The sequence below is a fragment of the Phascolarctos cinereus genome, unplaced genomic scaffold (assembly GCF_003287225.1).
Source record: "Phascolarctos cinereus isolate Bilbo 61053 unplaced genomic scaffold, phaCin_HiC Scaffold_4;HRSCAF=312, whole genome shotgun sequence".
Lineage (NCBI taxonomy): Eukaryota > Metazoa > Chordata > Mammalia > Diprotodontia > Phascolarctidae > Phascolarctos > Phascolarctos cinereus.
The window spans coordinates 417,575,472-417,596,988 of record NW_027555847.1 but is presented as its reverse complement, the minus strand read 5'-3'; the positions used below and the strand labels follow the sequence as shown (position 1 = coordinate 417,596,988).

General features: G+C 37.8%; 1 protein-coding gene across 1 annotated transcript in view; it reads left to right on the top strand.

The window, feature by feature from the left end:
• MYO10 (myosin X) overlaps positions 1-18,210 on the top strand; it is a 256,436-nt gene extending 238,226 nt beyond the window's left edge. Inside the window, exons 33-41 of the mRNA XM_021008633.2 lie at positions 378-535; positions 2,519-2,642; positions 4,594-4,891; positions 5,967-6,174; positions 9,810-9,946; positions 12,540-12,660; positions 13,583-14,035; positions 15,421-15,612; positions 16,517-18,210. Of these exons, the coding sequence (XP_020864292.1) occupies positions 378-535; positions 2,519-2,642; positions 4,594-4,891; positions 5,967-6,174; positions 9,810-9,946; positions 12,540-12,660; positions 13,583-14,035; positions 15,421-15,612; positions 16,517-16,627 (1,802 nt within the window). The 3' untranslated portion in view covers positions 16,628-18,210. The remainder of the gene's footprint in view (positions 1-377; positions 536-2,518; positions 2,643-4,593; positions 4,892-5,966; positions 6,175-9,809; positions 9,947-12,539; positions 12,661-13,582; positions 14,036-15,420; positions 15,613-16,516) is intronic.
• Positions 18,211-21,517: the final 3,307 nt, after the last annotated feature.

The window sequence follows — 21,517 nt, the reverse complement described above, 5'->3', positions numbered from 1 at the left end:
TTTTGGCAATCATCTTTTTTCTTTTTCATTATTTTTGTCTTAAAATTCATCAGAGTACAGTTTGAAGGAGGGTAGGAAGGGAAGAAGAATAAAAAGACTTAAGCAGCATCCACACATACAAACTTGCCTGGCATATTTATTTATTAAAGTGGGTCTAAGGGAAAGGAATGAGAAATTGGAGGAAAAGGTCATCGCCACTTCTAAACGACCCAAGGGAAGAGCTGTCACAGTGGTCCCAAAGCATAGACCTCAATTCTAGAGGGAGGAGTAGGGCTCTTAATCACATTTGTGGAGATGGCTTTCCCAAAAAAATATTATCTCAAGACAGACTCCTTAGTTCAAAGAGGTTTGTAATTTTGTGTTCACTGATACTTCAGGCTACTGGAATGTGACTGTATATGGACGAAAGCATTGTTACCGACTCTACACTAAATTGCTCAATGAGGCCACCCGGTGGTCGAGTGCCATACAGAATGTGACAGAGACCAAAGCTCCGATTGACACTCCTACCCAGCAGTTGATCCAGGATATCAAGGTAAGATAATAACACTGCAGGATTTTTGTTTATGTTCTTATCTTATTCAGTGGCTTAAAGGCTCTAGAACTACATTTGGTGCTCAGTTACTAGTCTTCAATCAGAAACATTGGAATGAATGGATTGATTAATTAAAGAAGAAAATGAAATTACTTTTTATCTGAATTTGCATCTTTCAACCAAGAGCCTTTAGACAACTAGACTGTAAATAGACTTAAATAGACTGTTCTCAAGGATAGAAGTCCACACTGGGTGATTGGAAACCCTTTTGTTTTCAGCTGTCACTTGTCAGTTACAGTTGTGTTCTGAGCAACTGTTATCGGCCCTGGGTTATAAACCACTACTGGTATTTCTTCCAATTCAATCCAGAACCTTTTGATCCATGGGCAGTTACTTAAAACTTGGAAGAGTCCCTCTGTACCTCTTGGACCTATGAGGCCAGAAACAAATTTTCATAGCTTTGTTGAGCCAAGTCTTTCTTCCAAAAGCCTAACATTTTTGTGAGATCAAAAGGACGAAAGCAGTACTAACCATGTTTCCCAAATGTAGAAATTCAGCCATAGAAGGAAGGTATAAGATTATTTGCTAACCCATTTCTAAACCAAAGCTGAGCATTAATTACATTCCTTTGTTTTTAATAACAAGCTATTTTCATTGTCTGTCTTGAAATGGGAAAGTATTAAAAGAAAGATGTGAAAATAATAAAAATAATAGTGAATAAACATAAGTTTGTGGCATAATTGCTTTGTAATAGCATAATAAAGAGGTGCTAGTGGTTTAACAGAAACCTAGTGAAACTTAACCTTTGGGGCTAGACCTTTTATCAGCTCCTAAATCAACCCCTTCATTCCAATTGACTGAAAGGGGGATAATTAAAAGAATTTTCTACTATATTCATATTTCACTTTCTTGTGGACCAGCTCTAAAAGTAATAAAATGGTCCAAGGGTTTTTGTGGACAAACTGCCAAGAATTTTGGAAACATTCTGTGAAACTTTGTAGAGTTATTTATGTACTAGGATTCCTGTTATTAGAACTTCTGATTTGCTAATGTGAATGGCAGTCTTCATTATTTTTGAAGGTCTTTGACAAAGCAATGAAAGTCAAATGATCTATTGAATTTAATTTTAAATACTGATCCTCATTTATCCATTTTCTTCAATAAAGTTAGATTTATAGAGATTTTAAAATTTCAAATCTGAAATAATTTAAGAAACAATGATGATTTTCATTCCGTTTTATATTTTTTGATAAAAGAAATAATATTTGATAAAGGAATACTAATAGAAAACAACCATAAAAACATTAAGAAGACTGTAATGGAGTGATTCATTGGATTTTCTCCACTTTTTAAAACTGAAGCAGTAAAAATAATTGGATTTCCATTACTCCAAGGACAGTGTATTGTAGCAGCATAAATACATGGTGAAAATACCTATGTATTTTTATACTTTAGGAGGAAGGAAAGTAAGTGCATGAATGTGAGAGAGTATTTGAAGTAGGATTCAATTTTTAGCTGCTTGGGAACTATATTTTTGTTGAGTCTATTTTTATTGATGATTTGAGAGAATATCCAATAAAAAATTAAGGAGCTAGAGGGGAATTATTTGAAGAAAGAAATTGTGCATTTTTTTAAAGCGTTAATTTGATTAAATGGTGACTTATCAAATTATTTCTAATAATTCCACTTTTAAAAAGGTACAGGTTCCTGAAAATGATGTTAGAAATGCTTTAAGGAAATATTAGCAAGTTAAAATTAAGGAAAATAGTTCTCTCGGGAAAACTTCATATTGAGAATTAGTTTTCTGAGGCAAATCATTTCTCTCTTTGTGCTTTTAAACGTCAGTACTTTTTTAAAGGCTAATTTTGTGACCAGAGACTTTCTAAGCAATGAATCTTGAATCCTCATTCTTCAGTATACTTCTTTGTAATAAAATGCAAATGATTTTTATAATTAATTTTTTTTAAAAAAAATATTTTTAAGGAGAACTGCCTGAATTCTGATGTGGTAGAGCAAATTTACAAGAGAAACCCCATTCTGCGCTACACCCATCACCCATTACACTCACCACTTCTGCCCTTGCCTTATGGGGACATAAATCTAAACTGTAAGTATAGACTTAAATATAGACTGCTCAAAGACATTTTCTATATATGTTTACCTCTGACTGAAACACTTAATATGTGCCAGGCCCTGGGCTAAGTCCTGGGGATATAAAGAAGTGAAAACAATCCCTGCTATCAAGGAGCTCACAGTCTAGTGGGGGAGACTGTGTACAAACGAGAGATACACAGGATAAATTGGAAATGATGGACAGAGGGATTAAGCAAGGCTTTCTGGGAAAGGTGGGCTTTTGGCTGGGGCTTGAAGGAAGCCAGGGAATGCACTGGGCACAGATGATGAAGGAGAGTGTTACAGGTCTGGAGAATTCCAGTGAAAACCCCCGTTGTTAGGAGATGGAGTACCTTGTTCAAGGATCAGCAAGGAGGCCAGTTTCGTTGAAAACTGGGAATGTAAATTTAGATGCCTAGGAGTCAGGGTTGTTTATGATCCTTCCTTTATTAGAAATTATGATCATCCAAAAGAAACTGGAGCCAGATCTTAAATGGAGTATAATCTCATGGGGTCTTTAGATTCATATGGTGCAGGGTTTGGCAGCTTGTTCAACTACTGTGTTGTTCCAAATGTGTGAGACTAAGGCACAGTATTACTATAAACATCTTTTTGTTGAACTGGCCAGTCCGTTCTTCAGAAGTCATGACATTTTTAGACTTCACTCATGTAGGACCATACTTATTTCTAATATAATTTCTGAAAGGAGAAGACAGGTTCACTGAAAGGAGCAGCAGTGATACTGCCTATGCGGCATTCTTAGTTCTTCAGAGAGATTGTCTCACTGGTTAACTGAGATAAGGTGGAGAAAGAACTGAGGTCTTTCCTGTTGGCAGCAGTGGTTAACCTTTTTCGTGTCATGGCTCCCGTTGATGGTTTGGTGAAGCCTGTGGATCCCTCCTCAGACTCATGTTAGTAAATGCATAAAAGACAGAATTACACTGTTACAGGTTACATTGAAATACAATTATTTTTTTTAAAAAATTTTTTTTTGGCTAGGCAATGGGGTTAAGTGACTTGCCCAGTGTCACACGGCTAGTAAGTGTCAAGTGTCTGAGGTCGGATTTGAACTCAGGTCCTCCTGAATCCAGGGCCAGAAATATTTTTTAAAAATAAGTTTACAGGGGCAGCTAGGTGGTGCAGTGGATAGAGCACCGGCCCTGGATTTAGGAGTGTGACACTGGGCAAGTCACTTAACCCCATTGCCTAGCAAAAAATAATAATCATAATCATAAATTTACAAACCCCAGGTTAAGATTGCCAGTGTTAGACTACAGCACACTGAGAGCTGAAGGGACACACAAAAACTATTAAAAAAGAGATTGAAGATGTCAGTACAGAGCCAAACACTAAATACAAAGCCCATTCCTACTTGTGTGACCTAGGTTAAGTCATTTACCCTGCCTGGGCCTTAGTTTCCATATTTGTAAGACAGAGGCATTGGACTAAATGACTTTTGAGATCCCTTCTACCTCTCCATCTGTGGTCCTATGCTACTGTGAAAAATAGACACATTTACATAAAGCTATATGGTACAGGGATTGGATACGTAATTGTAAATCTAATCACAGGTTACTTATCTGCATCTTTGAGAGTTAAACCCACCTGAAATACTTCTTCTTTATTCTTAAAAAAAAATAATCTAACCTATATACTCAAGATCGTAGATTAGGAGCTAGAAAGGACTTAAAAGGCCATCTAGTCTTATTCTCCCATTTTATAGATGAGGAAATTGAGTCTTAGAGAAAGTAAGTGTCTTGTCCAAAGTAACACAGGTAGTAATCACAGAGACAGGTTTTGAACCCTAGCCCCAGTATCCATCATGCTTTTCACTGCAGCTTCCCTGCCTGTTCTTGTCACCTTCCACATAATTGTCAGCTGCTTAATTTATATATTTACCCAAACCTTTTAAAAAATTATTCCTAATTTTTGTTTTGTTTTCCTAGTGCTAAAAGACAAAGGCTATACAACTCTTCAGGATGAAGCTATCAAGATATTCAATTCTCTCCAGCAACTTGAGTCCATGTCAGATCCTATCCCAATTATTCAAGGCATCCTTCAGACTGGACATGACCTTCGACCTCTCCGAGATGAGCTTTATTGCCAGCTTATCAAACAGACCAACAAAGTGCCCCACCCGGGCAGTGTTGGGAATCTGTACAGCTGGCAGATTCTGACTTGCCTGAGCTGTACTTTCCTGCCCAGTCGTGGGATTCTTAAGTATCTCAAGTTCCATCTGAAAAGGTAAAGGCAGAAGAAGTCTTATTTAGAATGGTTAGGGAGGAAAGGGGGAGTGTTATTATTAGGTGCTTTTCATTTTATCTCCGTATTGCCCCACCCAAATAAGAGTTGAATTCAAGCATCATTTTCATTTATGTAGTAATTTATTCTAATTTAAAGAAATGGAGGGACAGCTAGGTGGCACAGTGGATAGAGCACCAGCCCTGGAGTTAGGAGGACCTGAGTTCAAATCTGGCCTCCGACACTTGACACTTACCAGCTGTATGAACCTGGGCAAGTCACTTAATCCCATTGCCTAGCCATAAAAAAAGAAAGAAAAGAAATGGAAAACCCTGAAGAAGATGCCTAAGAGCCTTTGGGAGGCTCTGAGGTTCCTTGAATGAATGGGGGGGAGGGGAGACAAACCCACATTTATTAAGTATTTACTCTGTGCCAAAAAATATGCTAAGTGCTCGGGATACAAAATGCTGAAAAAAGAAAAAAGACAGGTCCATCTCTCAAGGAGTTTACATTCTAATAAGAGAAAATAATTTTTATAAGGGATAGGTGGCCAGGGGAGAGGTGTTTTGGATTGGGAAGTCACAGAGATGGTGAGTCAGACCCTAAGCAGTTGGAGGGAAGTATGGGTATTCTGGGCCCGAAGGTGAGAAGATGAAGATTGCAAAAGAGTCTTAGAAATACTTGTGTAATTTTTATACTCACATCTGTCTTCAGGCAGCACATCATATCAGTGAGTGTAGCCTGTACTTATGCCACTTAATAAGAAAAATGAATTGGGATTTCATATTCCACAGAGAAAAATCTGATTCATGTTTTTATTTACTTTATGTTACTGTGGGTGAAGGTTGTTTGGTTTTGTTTTTTTTTTCCCCACAAGAGCGTTTGTGTTTGAGTAAGAGCCTCAGGCGTAAAAGGTGAGTGGCAACAAAAAGTGTGCTCCTTTAAACATTTGTTTCTTTTTCTCCCGTTAAACTAAAATCCACATAAAATGGGCATGTGCTGCAAACAGTGACTAGCGCCAGTAACATTAAGATTTTTCCTTAAAACTTGCAATTAAAGGCCAGTGTTTGTCTCCTAGGATACGAGAACAGTTTCCAGGAACAGAAATGGAAAAGTATGCTGCCTTCATTTATGAATCGCTTAAAAAAACCAAATGCAGAGAGTTTGTGCCTTCCCGGGATGAAATAGAAGCCCTGATTAATAGGCAGGAAATGACATCTACTGTTTATTGCCATGGTGGAGGATCCTGCAAGATCACCATCAGCTCTCACACTACAGCTGGAGAGGTGAGACATTCTTCTGTAGGGTTTTCCCGTTTTACTATGTTACTTTAACATGTGTAGGTCTAAAGTATTAAATTGTCGCACATCCGTAGAACATACTCAGTTTAACAGATTTAGAAATGAGTTCCTGAAGTTAACCACATGCACACAAAAACAAAATATTTATTAGAGGTGAAGGAGAGAGAATAGTATAAGGACAACTTAGAAAGAATGTCTCTCTGAAACTCTTGGCAAAATATGTTCTCAAAATTAAACCTGCCAAGTCAATAAGTAACTTAGAGAATTTGAATTGCTATAATCTCAAAGGAACCAGGTAGTACTGACCAAATTATACAGTGTGACCCAGCTTCATTATATCATATCTTCATAGAAATGTAAATATTTGCTTGTCATCTTAGTGACCACAGCTACAGAATATGTGGGCTAATGACTACATTTTCCACTTACTCTTAAAGTAAGCATGGGAGCAATATAAAATCTAGAATGGTTTCCAACATACAGGAAATGTTCCCGAGGAACTTACAGAAGTCACTACTAATACTCCTTAAAGTTAATAAATGTAGCAAATAACAGACAGCCCTCCAGAGTCTCTCATTGAATTTATAATCTTCCTGACTCCAGGCCCAGTGTTCTATCCACTGGACTACCAGCTGCCTCAGAAGGGAGGGAGGAGAAAGGAAGGAGGGCAAGAAGAAGGAATAATTTAAGTGTCTACTATGTGCTAAGCATTGGGAATGCAAATTTAAAAGTAGAGACAGCCCCATCCTTTAAGGAGCTTGCATTCTATATCAGGGAATATGGCTAGGGAGAAGAATTTTGGTTTAAAAAGGCAAAGGGATGGTGAAAAGAGCCAAAGTAGGATAGATTGATGCACTTTTTCCAGGATTTGGTTTGATTGATTTGATTGTAGTTTCAGAACTTAGAAAACAGGCGAGGTGTGGGAAGGGAGTATAAAATTCCTTCCATTCCTTAGAAATGGAATATCCCTCAAAGTCAATAAAAGAGTGAGAAAAGCAGTGCTGAGGTATAATCTAAAAAATGAGAGCAGAATATCCGTTCGAATCCAAGGGAAACTGTTCAGCTTTATGGTAATACAACTCTGTGCTGCAACCACTGATGCCAAAGAGACCAAAGTTGATCAGTTCTATGAAAACCTACAACATCTTCCAGAAATAACACCAAAAAAAGGACTGGAATACTGAAGTAGGGAACTAAAAGATAATTAGAATAACAGGCAAGTTTGGCTTGGGAGTACAAAATGAAGCAGGGCAAAGAATAATAGAGCTTTGTCAAGAGAACTCACTGGTCATAACAATTTTTTCAACAACCCAAAAGGTGAGTATACGTGTACATTACCAGATGATCAGTATCAAAATCAGACTGATTATATACTTTGCAGCCAAAAGTGGAGAAGCTCTATAAGACCTGGAGCTCACTGTAGTTTATGAGCTTTTTATTGCAAAATTAAGACTGAAGTTGAAGAAAGTAGGCAAAATCATCAAACTATATACGTATGATCTAAATATCATCCCTTATGAATATGAAATGGAAGTGGAAAAAAAATTCCAAAGAAAAAGAAGAGGAAGGGAGCAAAATGTCTGATGAGGCTGTACAAGTAGCTGAGGAAAAAAGGAAAGTGAAAGGTGAAGGAGGAAGGGATATACCCAACTGAATACATAATTCCAGAGAATAGCAAGGAGAAGTAAGAAGGTTTTCTTAAATGAGCAATGTAAAGAAATAGAAGAAAACATAGAATTGGAACGACAAGAGATCTCTTGAAGAAAATTAGAGATGTCAGGGGAATATTGCATGCAAAAATATATGATAAAAGACAAAATGGTAGGGACTTAGAAGTAGAAGAGATAAGAAGAGGTGGCAAGAATGCACAGAAGAACTATACAAGAAAGGTTATAACATCACTGATAACCATGATGGTTTGGTTACTGATCTGGAGCCAAACATCCTGGAAGTGAAGTGGACCTAAGGAAGCATTGCTAACAATAAGGCTGTTGGAGATGGTGGAATTCCAGCTGAGCTATTTTAAAAGCTAAATGATGATGCTGTTGAAGTGTTGCACTCAATAAGCCAGAAAAATTTGGAAAACTCAACAGCAGTCACTGGATTAGAAAAGATCAGTTTATATCTCAGTTCTAAAGAAGGCCAATGCCAAGGAATGTCTAAGTTACCAAACAGTTCTAATTTCACATACCAGCAAGATTATGCTTAAGACTCTACAAGCTAGGTTTCAGAGATATGTGAACTAAGAATTACCAGAAGAAGTAAGCTGGTTTTCAAAGAGACAGAGGAACTAGAGACCAAATTGCCAACATTTGCTAGATTGTGGAGATAGCAAGGGAGTTCTAGAAAAACGTCTACTTCTGCTTTGTTGACTACACTAAAGCCTTTGACTGTATGAATCACAACAATGTGGCAAGTCCTCAAAGAGATGGGGATATCAGATCATCTTACTTGTCTACTGAGGAACCTGGTATGTGGGTTAAGAAACAGCAGTTAGAAACAAACATGGGACAACTGATTGTTTTAAGATAGGAAAAGGAGTACAACAAGGCTCTATATTGTCACCTCATTTATTTAACTTACATTCAGAGTACATCATGCAAAATGCCAGGCTGGATGAATCAAAAGCTGGAATTAAGGTTGCCAGGTAAAATACCAACAATCTCAAATGTGCAAAATATACTACTGTGATGGCAGAAAGTGAAGAAGAATTAAGAAGCTTCTTGATAAGGGTGAAAGAAAGGTGTAAAAGCTGGCTTGAAGCTTAACATCAAAAAAACTAAGATCTTTGCAGTCGGTTCCATCACTTCTTGCAAATAGAGGGAGAAGAAATGAAAGCACTGTCAGCTTTTATATTCCTAGGCTCAGAATTCACTCCAGACAGCAACTGCAGCCATGAAATTAAAAGATGCTTGCTCCTTGGAAAGCAAGCCACGGCAAATATAGACAGCATACTAAAAAGCAGAGATAAGACCTTGCTGACAAAGGTCCATTTAGTCACAGCTGTGTTTTTTCCAGTACCAGTGTATGGCTAGGAGAGCTGGACTATAAGGAAAGCTGAGCCACCACATAATCAACCCTTTTGAATTGTGGTGCTAGAGAAGACTTTTGGGACCCTAGGGACCCTTATTTCAGTTAATTCAGACTATTCACTGGAAGGTCAAATACTGAAGCTTAAATAATTTGGCCACATAATGAGAAGGCAGGTCTCATTGGAAAAGATCCTGATGTTGGGAAAAATTGAAGGCAAAAAGAAAAGGAACAGCAGAGGATGAGATGGATAGATAGTGTCATGGAAACAATGAAGATGGACTTGGACAGACTCTGAGAGATAGTAGAAGATATAAGAGCCTGGCATGCTAGTCCGTGGGGTCACGAAGATTCAGACATAACAACAACTGAACAACAACAAAAACACTCTCATTTCTGAAAATGCTCCTCTCCTCTCTCATCTCCAGCAAAGATCCCTTATAACAAAAAATTAAAAGTGTCATTGCTTCTAAATTGAGGTACGAATTAATTTGAATTTCAGGTAAGATATGTTTGTTGTTATTTTGTTTTTTAAAAGCAACAACTTAGAGAACTCAAAAACACCAACGAATTGAATTTTTTTGTTTCAGGTTGTTGAAAAATTAATTAGAGGTTTGGCCATGGAGGATAGCAGAAACATGTTTGCCCTGTTTGAGTACAATGGGACTGCTGATAAAGCAATTGAAAGCAGAACTATAGTGGCTGATGTCTTAGCCAAGTTTGAAAAGTAAGTCTCCTTAAAGTCCCACAGTGGCAATTTTAAAATGAACTAGCATGTATAGTAATCTATATTATCTTACTTTTTCTGATTCATTGTGTTTGTTAGTTGTATCCCATTTGCTTAGTCATTAAATACAGTACAGCGATACTTAGAAAGTAAATAGGAGGGTAAATAGTGTGCTTTATTCTGAAAACACTGATTTACTGACATTTTTATTAAGACATTATGACAACTCTTTCCTGCCTTCTTTATTTTTCTCTAATAAGCATGTCTTCCAATCTGTATCAACTGAGATTTTTCCCATATATTATCATATGAAGTTATCTTCCTAACCAAGAGATGCTGTTACCAACTTTCTTCATAAATAACGCTGAAATCATACTTACTCTATCATTTAGTCAACTCTCATGATAGACATACTACAATATAAACTTTCTAAAGTACATATACATCTATTAAATAGGGCAATATTAATAACCAACTACATCCCTTTAATATTTTATATGAAACATCTGTAGGGGAAGAGTTGGGGGGGAGGGATATGGTCTCATGAACTGGAATATATCCCAAATAGAGTGTTACATCTCTTATAAGGGCTATCAATAATCATGTAGTTGTAATTGACAGCTACCTATTTGATTCTGTAAGGACTGACTCTCTTAGAAGTTAACTAAAGCATTAAGCTTCATCTTGTAAAGTTCAAGAATAATTAAATCGGAAATTATACTGTCACTGCCACAATCCACAAAACAACTTGAGTGGGATAGCCCAGAAGTAATTGTCTCATAGTGTTCTCTGGTTTATGTTTATTTGGATGTTAAATGTATAAATCACTAACAGAAGTTCTGAAGAGTTCTTAAACTCATGTCCATGGATACATTTCAGGGGATTTGTGAAAGTAAATGGGGGGAAATTACATCTTTATTTCAATATGATTGGTTTCCTTTATAATACTATACATTAACATTCCAAAAAAGGTTATGAACCCCTGGCCCAGAATAAATGAAACTTGAAAAGTCAGCCCAGCAATTTTCTAATAGAGATTGACTGATTCAAATGCAAATTAAATACACAGTTTAAAACGCTTAATAATCTGAACCCTGGGACTCTCTGGGACCTTCAGAACACCAGGCAACCTTAACTGTCTTTTCTATTTAATCTTTCTACCTATTAACGCTACCTTTCCCTTGACTAACAATTGGAGTCTGTCCATAGGTGCTATGTGCAAGGCATTGCTTGGGCTTGGAAGCACAAAAATGAAACAGTCCTTGGATTTAAAAGTAGTTATGATCTTACTGCCTTTCTGGCTTCTAAAATGTTCATCTTCACCTGTACATCTCATTCTCATTTGCCTGCCCCTTTCCCTCCACATATACATCTCTCAGCACACTATTAAAATCCAGATGCTTCTCTTGATTCTTAAAAGTGGGGTTTTTTTATGTAATTATCTGATTTTTAGTTTTTCTGTATTAGATTTGAAGCTATGCTTAATAGGCTAATACTTCCCTTGTCTCTGACATAAGTTTTAGATATCCTCACCCGTAGTATTTCAAATCAGACTCGTAACTTATCATAAGTCCTTTCTTCAGAGCAAATAAACTGCATCTACTATGTAAATGCAAACCCTCTGCTAAAGTACTGAAGCATGCTATGAAGGTGTTTTGTTTTTTAAAGAAGCTGGAAAGGGAAAAAAGGGAATGGAGAAGTAATCTTAGTTACCTTGTTCCATGTAATTGTTCCCTTTGCTGACTCATTAGCTAACAGAGTGCTGATAAATATATAGTATGTTCAAGAAATAATATTTACTTAGATTTTTTAAAGTATTTCATTTGAAAACTGATAACAGAACACAAAAGTTCTGTTTTAAGTTATATTGATTTAAGTGTATGAGAAGATAATGTCTGTAGTCCTACTAAGTAAGTAGTAGGAGAGGGAAGGGAAGGAGCATTTATATAGTACCTACTACATGCCCAGCACTGTTGAGCACTTCACGAATATTATCTCATTTGATCCTCACAGCAACCCTGCAAGGTAGGTACTCTTATCCTCATGTTACATTTGAGGAAACTGAGGCAAACAGAGACTTGCTCAGGGTCACACAGCTAGGAAGTGTCTGAGGCCAATTAGAATGCAAGTTTTCCTGACTCCAGGCACAGTGATCTTCTCTACTGCACCATTTAGTTGTATGTGTGTGTATAAAATCTATCTCATAAATAGAAATACGTATGTATTGACATGATGTTACTACAGTAAAATGTTAACCATGTAAAGTTGATTTAAAAGTAAAGCAATCAAATATTGATTCCAGAAAGCAACTAATGGAAAAACTCCTCCACAAAGCTGGGTTGCTGTGGGCGGGGGTTTGAAGGGAGTGTTACAGATTCTGGAGGTGCCAGGCATGAGCACAGTATAGCAGGTTGCTGTATCGGTTGGTTTTGCTGGACAATTCTTCTTTACAAAAGAGAATTATGAGGAAAGTATAGCAGGAGGTGATTGCCATGTAATAAACATAAAAGCATTAAGAAGATTTAAAAGTAAAGGAGTCCTCTGTTGACTGTCATTTTGATCTCTAAAAGCATATTATGATTTGTATTTGCAGGCTCACCGCCACATCCGAGGTCGGCGACCTGCCCTGGAAGTTCTACTTCAAACTTTATTGCTTCTTAGACACAGATAATGTCCCAAAAGACAGTGTGGAATTTGCATTTATGTTTGAACAGGTAAAATATGTCGGGGGAGGGGGGGGAAGGTGTTAAAATAGTTTCATCCCCTAGCAAAGAATGGGAAACCTTGCTAATTTGTCAGATAGAGGGTTAGTTCTAACAAATTATGGATCAATAAGTGAATAATGGAAGGGGATAAGCATTTATACAGTGCCTACAATGTGCCCAGCACTGTGCTAAGCTCTTTACACATAGTTTCATTTGATCCTCAGAACAACACTGTGATATAAGTGCGGTTCTTCTCTCCATTTTACAGAGGAGGAAGCTGAGGCACACAGGTTAAATGACTGGCCAAGGTCACACTACGAGGAAGTGTCTTAGGCTGGATTTGAACTCGGGTCTTCTTCAGGCCCAGTGGCTCTGTTCCACTATGCCACCTAGTGGCTTAGCTAAATGAAAGAAAACATTCATTAAGCAGTTAGCATGTGTAAAGCACTATACTAAGAACAAAGGATACAACTCAGAAGTAAGATGATCTCTGCCCTCAAGGAACTTACGTTCTAATAGGAGAAGTCAACATGTATAAGGGAGTTGTGTTCAGGGAGAGATGCTTTGGTCAAGGTATTCGTAAAAGTGGTGAGGGAAGCCTTAGGATAGTCGATTGACATACTTTTCCAATAGAAGTGGAAGTTTAACTTGATTACAGTTCTAGAACTCAAAAGCTACAGGAATGGAAGAAATACATGCATGTTGACAGGATGGATGGCAAGATAGCTTCAGCCATCCTGAATATAGTGGAACATAAGAGGTGCTTACCAGTTAAAGCAGCACAGTCCCCAGGGAGGGAATTCTGGAGGTAACAAAGTGATATTCTCCAGAGCTTAGTCTGGAGCAGGAAGATGGGTAAAGTGAAAGATGTCTTAAATATGTGTCACTGATGAACATAGGGCCTCTTAAGTTGCCCTCTTACTCCTTTTAGGCTCACGAAGCAGTTATCCGAGGTCATTATCCAGCTCCTGAAGAAAACCTTCAAGTTCTTGCTGCCCTGAGGCTTCAATACCTTCAGGGAGATTATACGATGCATACAGCTGTCCCAGCTTTGGAGGAAGTCTATCCTTTGCAGAGACTGAAGTCTCGCATTACACAGTCAACTAAAACCTTCTCCCCTTTGGAGAGGATGGAGAAGAGGCGCACTAGCTTTTTAGAAGGAACTCTAAGAAGAAGCTTCCGGACAGGGTCTGTCAACCGACAAAAGATTGAAGAAGAACAGATGTTGGATATGTGGATTAAAGAAGAAGTCTCGTCTGCTCGAGCCAGTGTCATTGATAAATGGAAAAAATTACAGGGAATGAATCAGGAGCAGGCCATGGCCAAATACATGGCCTTGATTAAAGAGTGGCCAGGATATGGGTCTACACTCTTTGATGTAGAGGTAAGGGGGCTGGAAGTGGGGAGACATGGTAGGACTCTAGATACTGTACAAATAATACAGATCACTGAGAGCATAGGATAGGATCATGTACATCTAAGGACTTGAAACATGGTAAGAGTAATTCAAGGACAATAGAATAAATTCTAATAAAAGGATGACACTAGAGTGGGTTTTTTAAAAAATGAGTTTGGTCTGTCACATACTTTTAGTGGATCTGAATAAAAGCCTTTCTTCATTATTTAAAAAAATTCCTTATTTCTAATAAATTCATGAGGAATGAGGGAAGAAATATTTACTAAAATAACATTTGGTTTTTTTCCCCTTAGAAGTTTCAAGTAGTTTCAATATACTCAGACTATTTAGAAACTGAACCAAACCCTACCTCTAAACGTTTCCACAAATTGTATATATGTATTTTATACTTCTTTTTCTTCTCATCAGCTTTGTTAATCCAGTGGCATTCAATAGCTTATTAAAGTAAGTTATTTATAATTAAAATATTTTAATAGCATCCTAGATCATCTGGTTTATCATCAGAGTAAATTAGTGTGTTATCTAATTACCTCTTATCCCATGTAAGATTTAGGCTTTCAATTACAGTCTTAAAAAATAGCATATAAAAGTGAGTTACTGGTTCAAGAACTCTTTCCAATTTGTATTCAAAATCTACTGGTCATAGACATCCAGTTCTCATTAGTGCATATCCACTCTTCATAATCTCCAATATATTTCAGATGGAAACTAAGTTTTTACATCTGTATAAGGAAGTTATAGAGATGTTAAACTACAAACTGAGCAGGTTATTAATTTGACAAAGAAGATAATTTGAAAAAGCCTTTCATCATGCCAAGCATGATGCACAAATATCCCTTAGAGTTGCTTAGAGTATTTATTTCAGGAAAAGCCCAAACTACCAAGTGTAAAATGATTTGGGGAAGTGCCCTTCACTGCTCTTAGCCTGTAGATGCTATGTTTGAGGAACAATCTGTTAAGCAAGGACGTGAGGCAAAACTTAAACTAAATCAGTAGACTCTGCCGGGAGCCCTGCCTTCTCATCCCTTCGTTCACTGGGCGAATCTTGGCAAATTAGGTTGTGTTGCTAAAATAATTGGTCAGTTTTAATCAAACAACTATTAAATATCAGTAAAACAAACTTACACCCCCCAAAAAAATTTTTTAATTAGTACTTTGAATTGACTGGCTGTTTGACTGAATCTGTGTGACTGGCCATGCCATCAAAATGGCTGGTTCAGTAACCCTTGTAAAACACAGTCTTTATCTCATCTACCGGTTTTCCCTAAGAGAATGTGGTACAAACAAGCTTACGTGATTGAATCATAGTATTTAGATAATTGCTACTCTATCTATAACTCTTTTTCCAATAGTGCAAAGAAGGTGGCTTTCCACAAGAGCTCTGGTTGGGAGTCAGTGCTGAAGCAGTGTCTGTATACAAGCGTGGAGAGGGCAGGCCTCTAGAGGTATTCCAGTATGAACATATCCTGTCCTTTGGGGCACCACTGGCAAACACATACAAGATTGTGGTTGATGAGAGAGAACTGCTTTTCGAAACCAGTGAGGTAAGATCTGACAGTAAATATTAATGTCATAAACATCTTTGATAAAATGGTAACAATTCCTTGTGTTGGCCAGACCATTGTATTTAAATATATTTCATCTTAAATAAACGCAACATTAAGCTGTAGTTAGTTACCCAGATGTTTATTGCTTTTAGTATATACTGTAAAGAGCAAACACTCAAGTTTGTGAGTAGAAAGAGCAGTGCAAAGAACAAGAAAAAAATTATAATTATGTTCACGAGAAGACATAAAAAGTAAAGAACTATGGACCTATGGTTTCATGGGTGTGGAGAACTCTAGAAATCCCTCTGCAATCACCATCTTATCTGTAACTTGTCTTATCAGAGTTAAATGATTTGCGCAAGGTCACTGTTTCTCTGTGTGCTTTTATTCCCAAATGGAGTGTCAGAAGTTAAAAGAAAACACATATGTTGATGTCCTTGGAACATTAATTGATTGCTCAGTTAAATAGGAATTTTAACTTTAACAGGTAGGGTTTTTACCATATATTTTTGTATCATTGGAGCTATGATATATATTGAATAGATATTATTGGATATAATATTCCATTTTTATGTATTAAAATCTGCTTAACGGTCAGTTTAAATATGATAGTGCCAGTGGGAAGAATGTTTCACACGTGACCATGACTTTTCAGCTTCATTTCGGCTTAGAACAACAAAAGGTAATGTTGTGTAAGTAAGCTTTTGCCACAGTTCATACAGCACTTGAGCTAAGTCACAGTCAGTGATTCCAACTCTTGGACCCCTTAGTCTCATGAAATGACGAACATTGGAGTGTTCATTTGATAGGGGAAATCATGAGATGGTTTGTTTGTTTGTTATGTTGCTGCATTGTGGGAAGCTCATCATCTGGTCTGGACTCCCTTTGTTTCGTTGGACAGGTAGTGGATGTGGCCAAATTGATGAAAGCTTACATCAGCATGATTGTGAAGAAGCGCTACAGCACCTCCCGATCCGTGAGCAGTCATGGAAGCCAAGGGAGCTCCCGATGAAAAACAGGGCCGATCACCGGGACTTTCACATCTGCACATGTCACCTTCTGGCCTAGACAGGGCTCCGACGTGCTGATCGATTCAAGCCATCAGCAGAGCTACCCAGGACATCGTAGAAGACCCTGGCAGGGGGAAGGTTTCTCCACAAGTCCTTACCAATGCCAACTTTAAAAATCATGTATTAAACTGTCAGCTTCACAGTCTGCAAAATTTCCAAAGCTTTGTTACTTTTAGATGATACATGCCTTAAATATGTGTGTGTACGTGTGTGCGCGCATGCGTGTGTGTGCTGCCATCGAGGTGGCGAAAAGTGCCTTCACCTTGTAAACCAACACTAATTGACCTTAACTGTGCTCCTGATAAGAGAGCCTTTCTTTCCATTCAGAAGAGTTAAGAAAACATGGAAGAGGGGAAGTTAATCCATCTATTATGCACTAACCTCCCAGCCGGACTTCCTTTGCTAGTGGTACAGTGAGGAATCTGGGGGATGAGGGAGAGGAGAGGGAGGGGAACGAGAACCGTCTATTCTGCTTGGAGTGCTGCTGGCAGCCTTCTTCACAGACATTTAACTTTTGTTTATTCTTCTAAGTAGATGTGCTTGCATATGCATGCATGTTATATAAACTCTAATTTTATTTCATTTCTCATGAGCATTAAAAGCAAAGGGAATAATGATGTGCAATGGTGTAAACAGTCCTTCTGTACATTTTAATAGTTCAGAGTTATAGTTGTTTCAATTTTATGGTTACTTTATAAGGCAGTTTTATTAATAAATCAAAATCCCAGATTTTCCTGTCTTTACTGTATTTCTAAACCACATTTTGACAGTTTTATTTTTCATGTAGCAAGTCTGCATTCTGTATCTGCTGTATTATATACAGATAGGTAGCTGATAAGATCATTGTATTTATACATTACCCTCATACAGAAATGCAGTTTTCAATACCATATGCCATACATGTGGGATCTTTAGTTTATAAAGTTTTAAGTATTAAATGTTACTCTAAAGGATACTATCTTATAAAACTGTGGCCAGAGATTACACAATTACCCTGTTGGGATTGGGGGAAAGATCAAACTCTTGTAAAAATGGAAGGGATCTTTTATTATTTTTGCTTTTTTTCCCTAGTCAAGGGGGTTAAGTGACCTGCCCAGGGTCACGCAGCTAGTAAGTGTTAGGTGTCTGAGGCTGGATTTGAACTCAGGTCCTCCTGAATCCAGGGCCAGTGCTCTATCCACTATGCCACCTAGCTGACCCTGGAAGAGATCTTTTAAAGGAGCATGAAATTACATTGTGTTGTTTTAATTTTTTAAAATATGTTATCCCAAGTTCTTAATAGTGGTCTTGACAAACACCTGTAAATAAATCCACAATTATAACCAGAAAAAAGATCTGGTTTGGGACGTTTATTTTTATATGGAAAAGTTGTAATATAAGGCAAACTTTCATCAACAGCAATGAATCTGTGCATTAAGAAAATAAATGAAAGCCATTTTGGGCCTTTGCAACAAACCACAGCCTTTAAGAAATATTGCGTATTTGCTCAAAGGAAGTCTGACAATAAAAGATCCTAGTTAACCTATTGTATCTTTTATCTCGTCTTTGTTATCAGCACACCCAATTGCATTGAATCTTAAGTAATCCTTCTGGTTTTGGCTTTTTTTTTCCTTCATGGTATAGAGTGCACATACCATATACTAGATGACCAGTTCTTATGGCTTTGTTCACCTCACCTACCTTGAGTGAAATTCTAGTTGATCTGCAGAAGAAATGCAAAGAATTAGCAGTGTATTAGTTAAACACAAATGCACAGAGGGAAAGGGTGTGTGATGGTCAAAGCTTTCCTTTAACACTTGGAGCCACCCATCGCATACATTAGGCATACACAATAAAAGACCAAAAAAATGAAACAATCTCAGTCCTCAAGGGGTTTACAGCATCTTATTGGAGAGAACTAACATATACATAGTGTGTTCACTCTGGGGATTCAGTGACTTCGATACCAGAAGGCCCTCATCTAAAAGGAAGTAGCATAGCAAAAGCACCACGAATAGCATTTCCTAGTCAAGTCTCCAATGTGGAGACATTTTCACTTTTGACCTTCATATTTTGAGGCTCTCCTCTTTAACCCATCGTTTCTTGGGGCCCTTACCAATTCATTCTGTTTCTGTGGCAGTTTTACATACAGTATATGCAAAGTAGAAAAGAAAATAATCAGATCTAGAGGTCATCTAATTCAGCTGCCTCAATTTACAGATGAGGAAATGGGACACAGAAGGTCAGTGATTTGAACAAGGCATTACAGCTGGTTAGTTGTAATGCCAAGACTATATCCATGTCCTAACCTCTCAAATCATCTTTTTCTGCCCCCCCTGGATCTGCACCAGATGGTGGGGCTGGGATCCCAATATAGATAGCCAACTTCTGTGTCAAGGATAGACAGGAGGAGCAAAGTAGGGGAATGAAAACCAGGTAAGAAGTAATCTTTGGTCTGGTTAACAAAGTTGGTATAGTCAATCAATATACATTTATTAAGTACCTGTTATGTGCCTAAGTGCTGCAGATAACAAAGAAAAGATCATCTCTGTGCTTGAGTCCACAATCAAGGAGGTAACATGCAAATAACTACATGAAAACAAGTTATATACTGATGTGTGTGTACTTGTATATAGTACATATGTAGTACATGTGCTATTAAGACATTGTCAGTCATGTCCAACTCTGCTTTTGGAGGTTTTCTTGGCAGAGATAATGGAATGGTTTGTCATTTTCTTTTCTTGCTCATTTTACAGATGAGGAAACTGAGGCAAACAGGATTAAGTGAGTTGCCCAGGGTCACACAGCTAGCAAGTATCCAAGGCCAGATTTGAACTCAGGAAGATGAGGCTTTCTGACACCAGGCCCTGCACTCTATCTACTCCACCACCTAGCTGCCCTAGCATATGTGTATGGGTGTGTGTAGAGTTAACTATTGTATAGTACGATACCATATAGTTATACTTAGCTACACTATTGTTAACTATATATGGCATATGTGGTTACATATATGTATATGCATACATGTATGTACTTGTATATATGTACACATATGTATATGGTAAACAGACCCAAAAGAATCATATTGATTTAAGAGGTTCAATAGAGCTTGTAGTCAGTGACAGGATACTCTTGCTTAATAACGGGCCTGTCTAGTATCTACTTTTCAACCTTACCTTGCCCCCTTAGTTCTGTTCCTTAATGCTTCACATGGTTGGAACTGCTCATGTACTCCCTGGACACTAACTGGTTGATGGACATTAACAAGGATATCAATATATTTAATATTTACCTTGGAAAGCCTATTGGAAAAAAAAACCAAATTTCGGATTCAGAAGAAACTGATTTTTATTCAATGCAAGTGAACGTTTATTAAGTAGTTACTGTGTGCTAGGTTCTGATGATAGCAAGATAAAAATAATGGGCTTTGTTCTCAAGGGGTTTGCATTTTGCTGGGGGAAACAACATGTACCCAGTTAAGTCAACACAAAATAAATACACAGTAATTTCATGGAAAGGGAGGAAGAGCAATCAGCACTAATAACTGGGGTAATCAGAAAGGGCTTAGCAGAAGGCAGCACTGGAGCTTTGAAGGATTTTGTGAAGCAGAAATAAAGGGTTGCATTTCAGGAATGGGGGATAGCATAGACAAAAGCTCAGAGATGAGAAATGGGATGTTGTGTAGGAGGTGCAGTGATCAGGCCGATTTATCTGGAACATAAAGTGTGTAAAAGAAGATAATGTGCAATAGGCCTAGCGAGGTAGTTCAAACACAGATTGTGAAGGGCTCTACTTGCTAATTAAGAGATTGTGTTTTATCTTAGGGGTGAGAGGGAGCCATTGAAGCTACCTGAGGAGGGGAGTGATATGGTCAAACTTAGGCTTTGGGAGTACTAATTTGGTAACTGTGTAGAGGATGGGCTGTTAAGGGGATGGCTTGGAGCCAGGGAGACCAATTAAGTTCCTGTTGTAAATAGTCCAGGGGAGAATTGAGGAGGCCCTGAATTGGGCAGCTTGTGTACAAATGGAGAGAAGAGGGCAAATTTGAGAGCTGTTGAGGTAAAATCTCTAAGAACTGGCAAAGCATTAGATAGGTTACCTTTCTTAGAAACCTGGGTAATTTCTTAGAAGGGTGGTGGTTACCTTCCAAGGAAATAGGGAAGTTAGGAAGAAGAGTGAGTTTAGGGGGGGAAACAGTAATTCTGTATTGGATATGCTGATGGGATCACTGAGTGCTATCGAACAGATGGTGAGAGGCAAAGAGGTGAGTGGGGGCATATGTGGTGAGAGGCAAAGAGGTGAGTGGGGGCATATGTGGTTGGGCGTCATCAGCTCTGAACGTAGTTGATCACTGCAAGATAAAGGGAGTAGAGAAGAAAGCCTAATTCAGCCATCTAAAGGAAGCCCACACTCAGGGGGTGGGACACAAAAGATCATCTTGCCAAGGAGATTGAGAAGGAATAGTCAGACTAGTAGACAAACCTTTGTCACCAAAATCACCCTGAAAATATCCATAAGCATTTTCTTAGTTCCCATAAAAATGAAAAACATGTACATGTTTCTGCTGATTTTTTATTCGAAGCATCATTTAGCAGTGAATGATTAAATGTATTTTTTTAAATAAAGGAATCCCTCTACCTACCTGTTGACAATTTTTTAAATGCCTGTGACAAATGCCAGTGATTATGATCATTAATTTTCGAGGATTAATATTCCAAGAATGTCATTTACTAAATGATACTAAATGTCATTTACTAAAAGCATATGGTAGATCAGCCTGAGAAAAGCAACAAGTAAACTGAGGAAAAACTGAGGAAATTCTGGCCTTCAGTCTCTGGGCATATATAATAGGC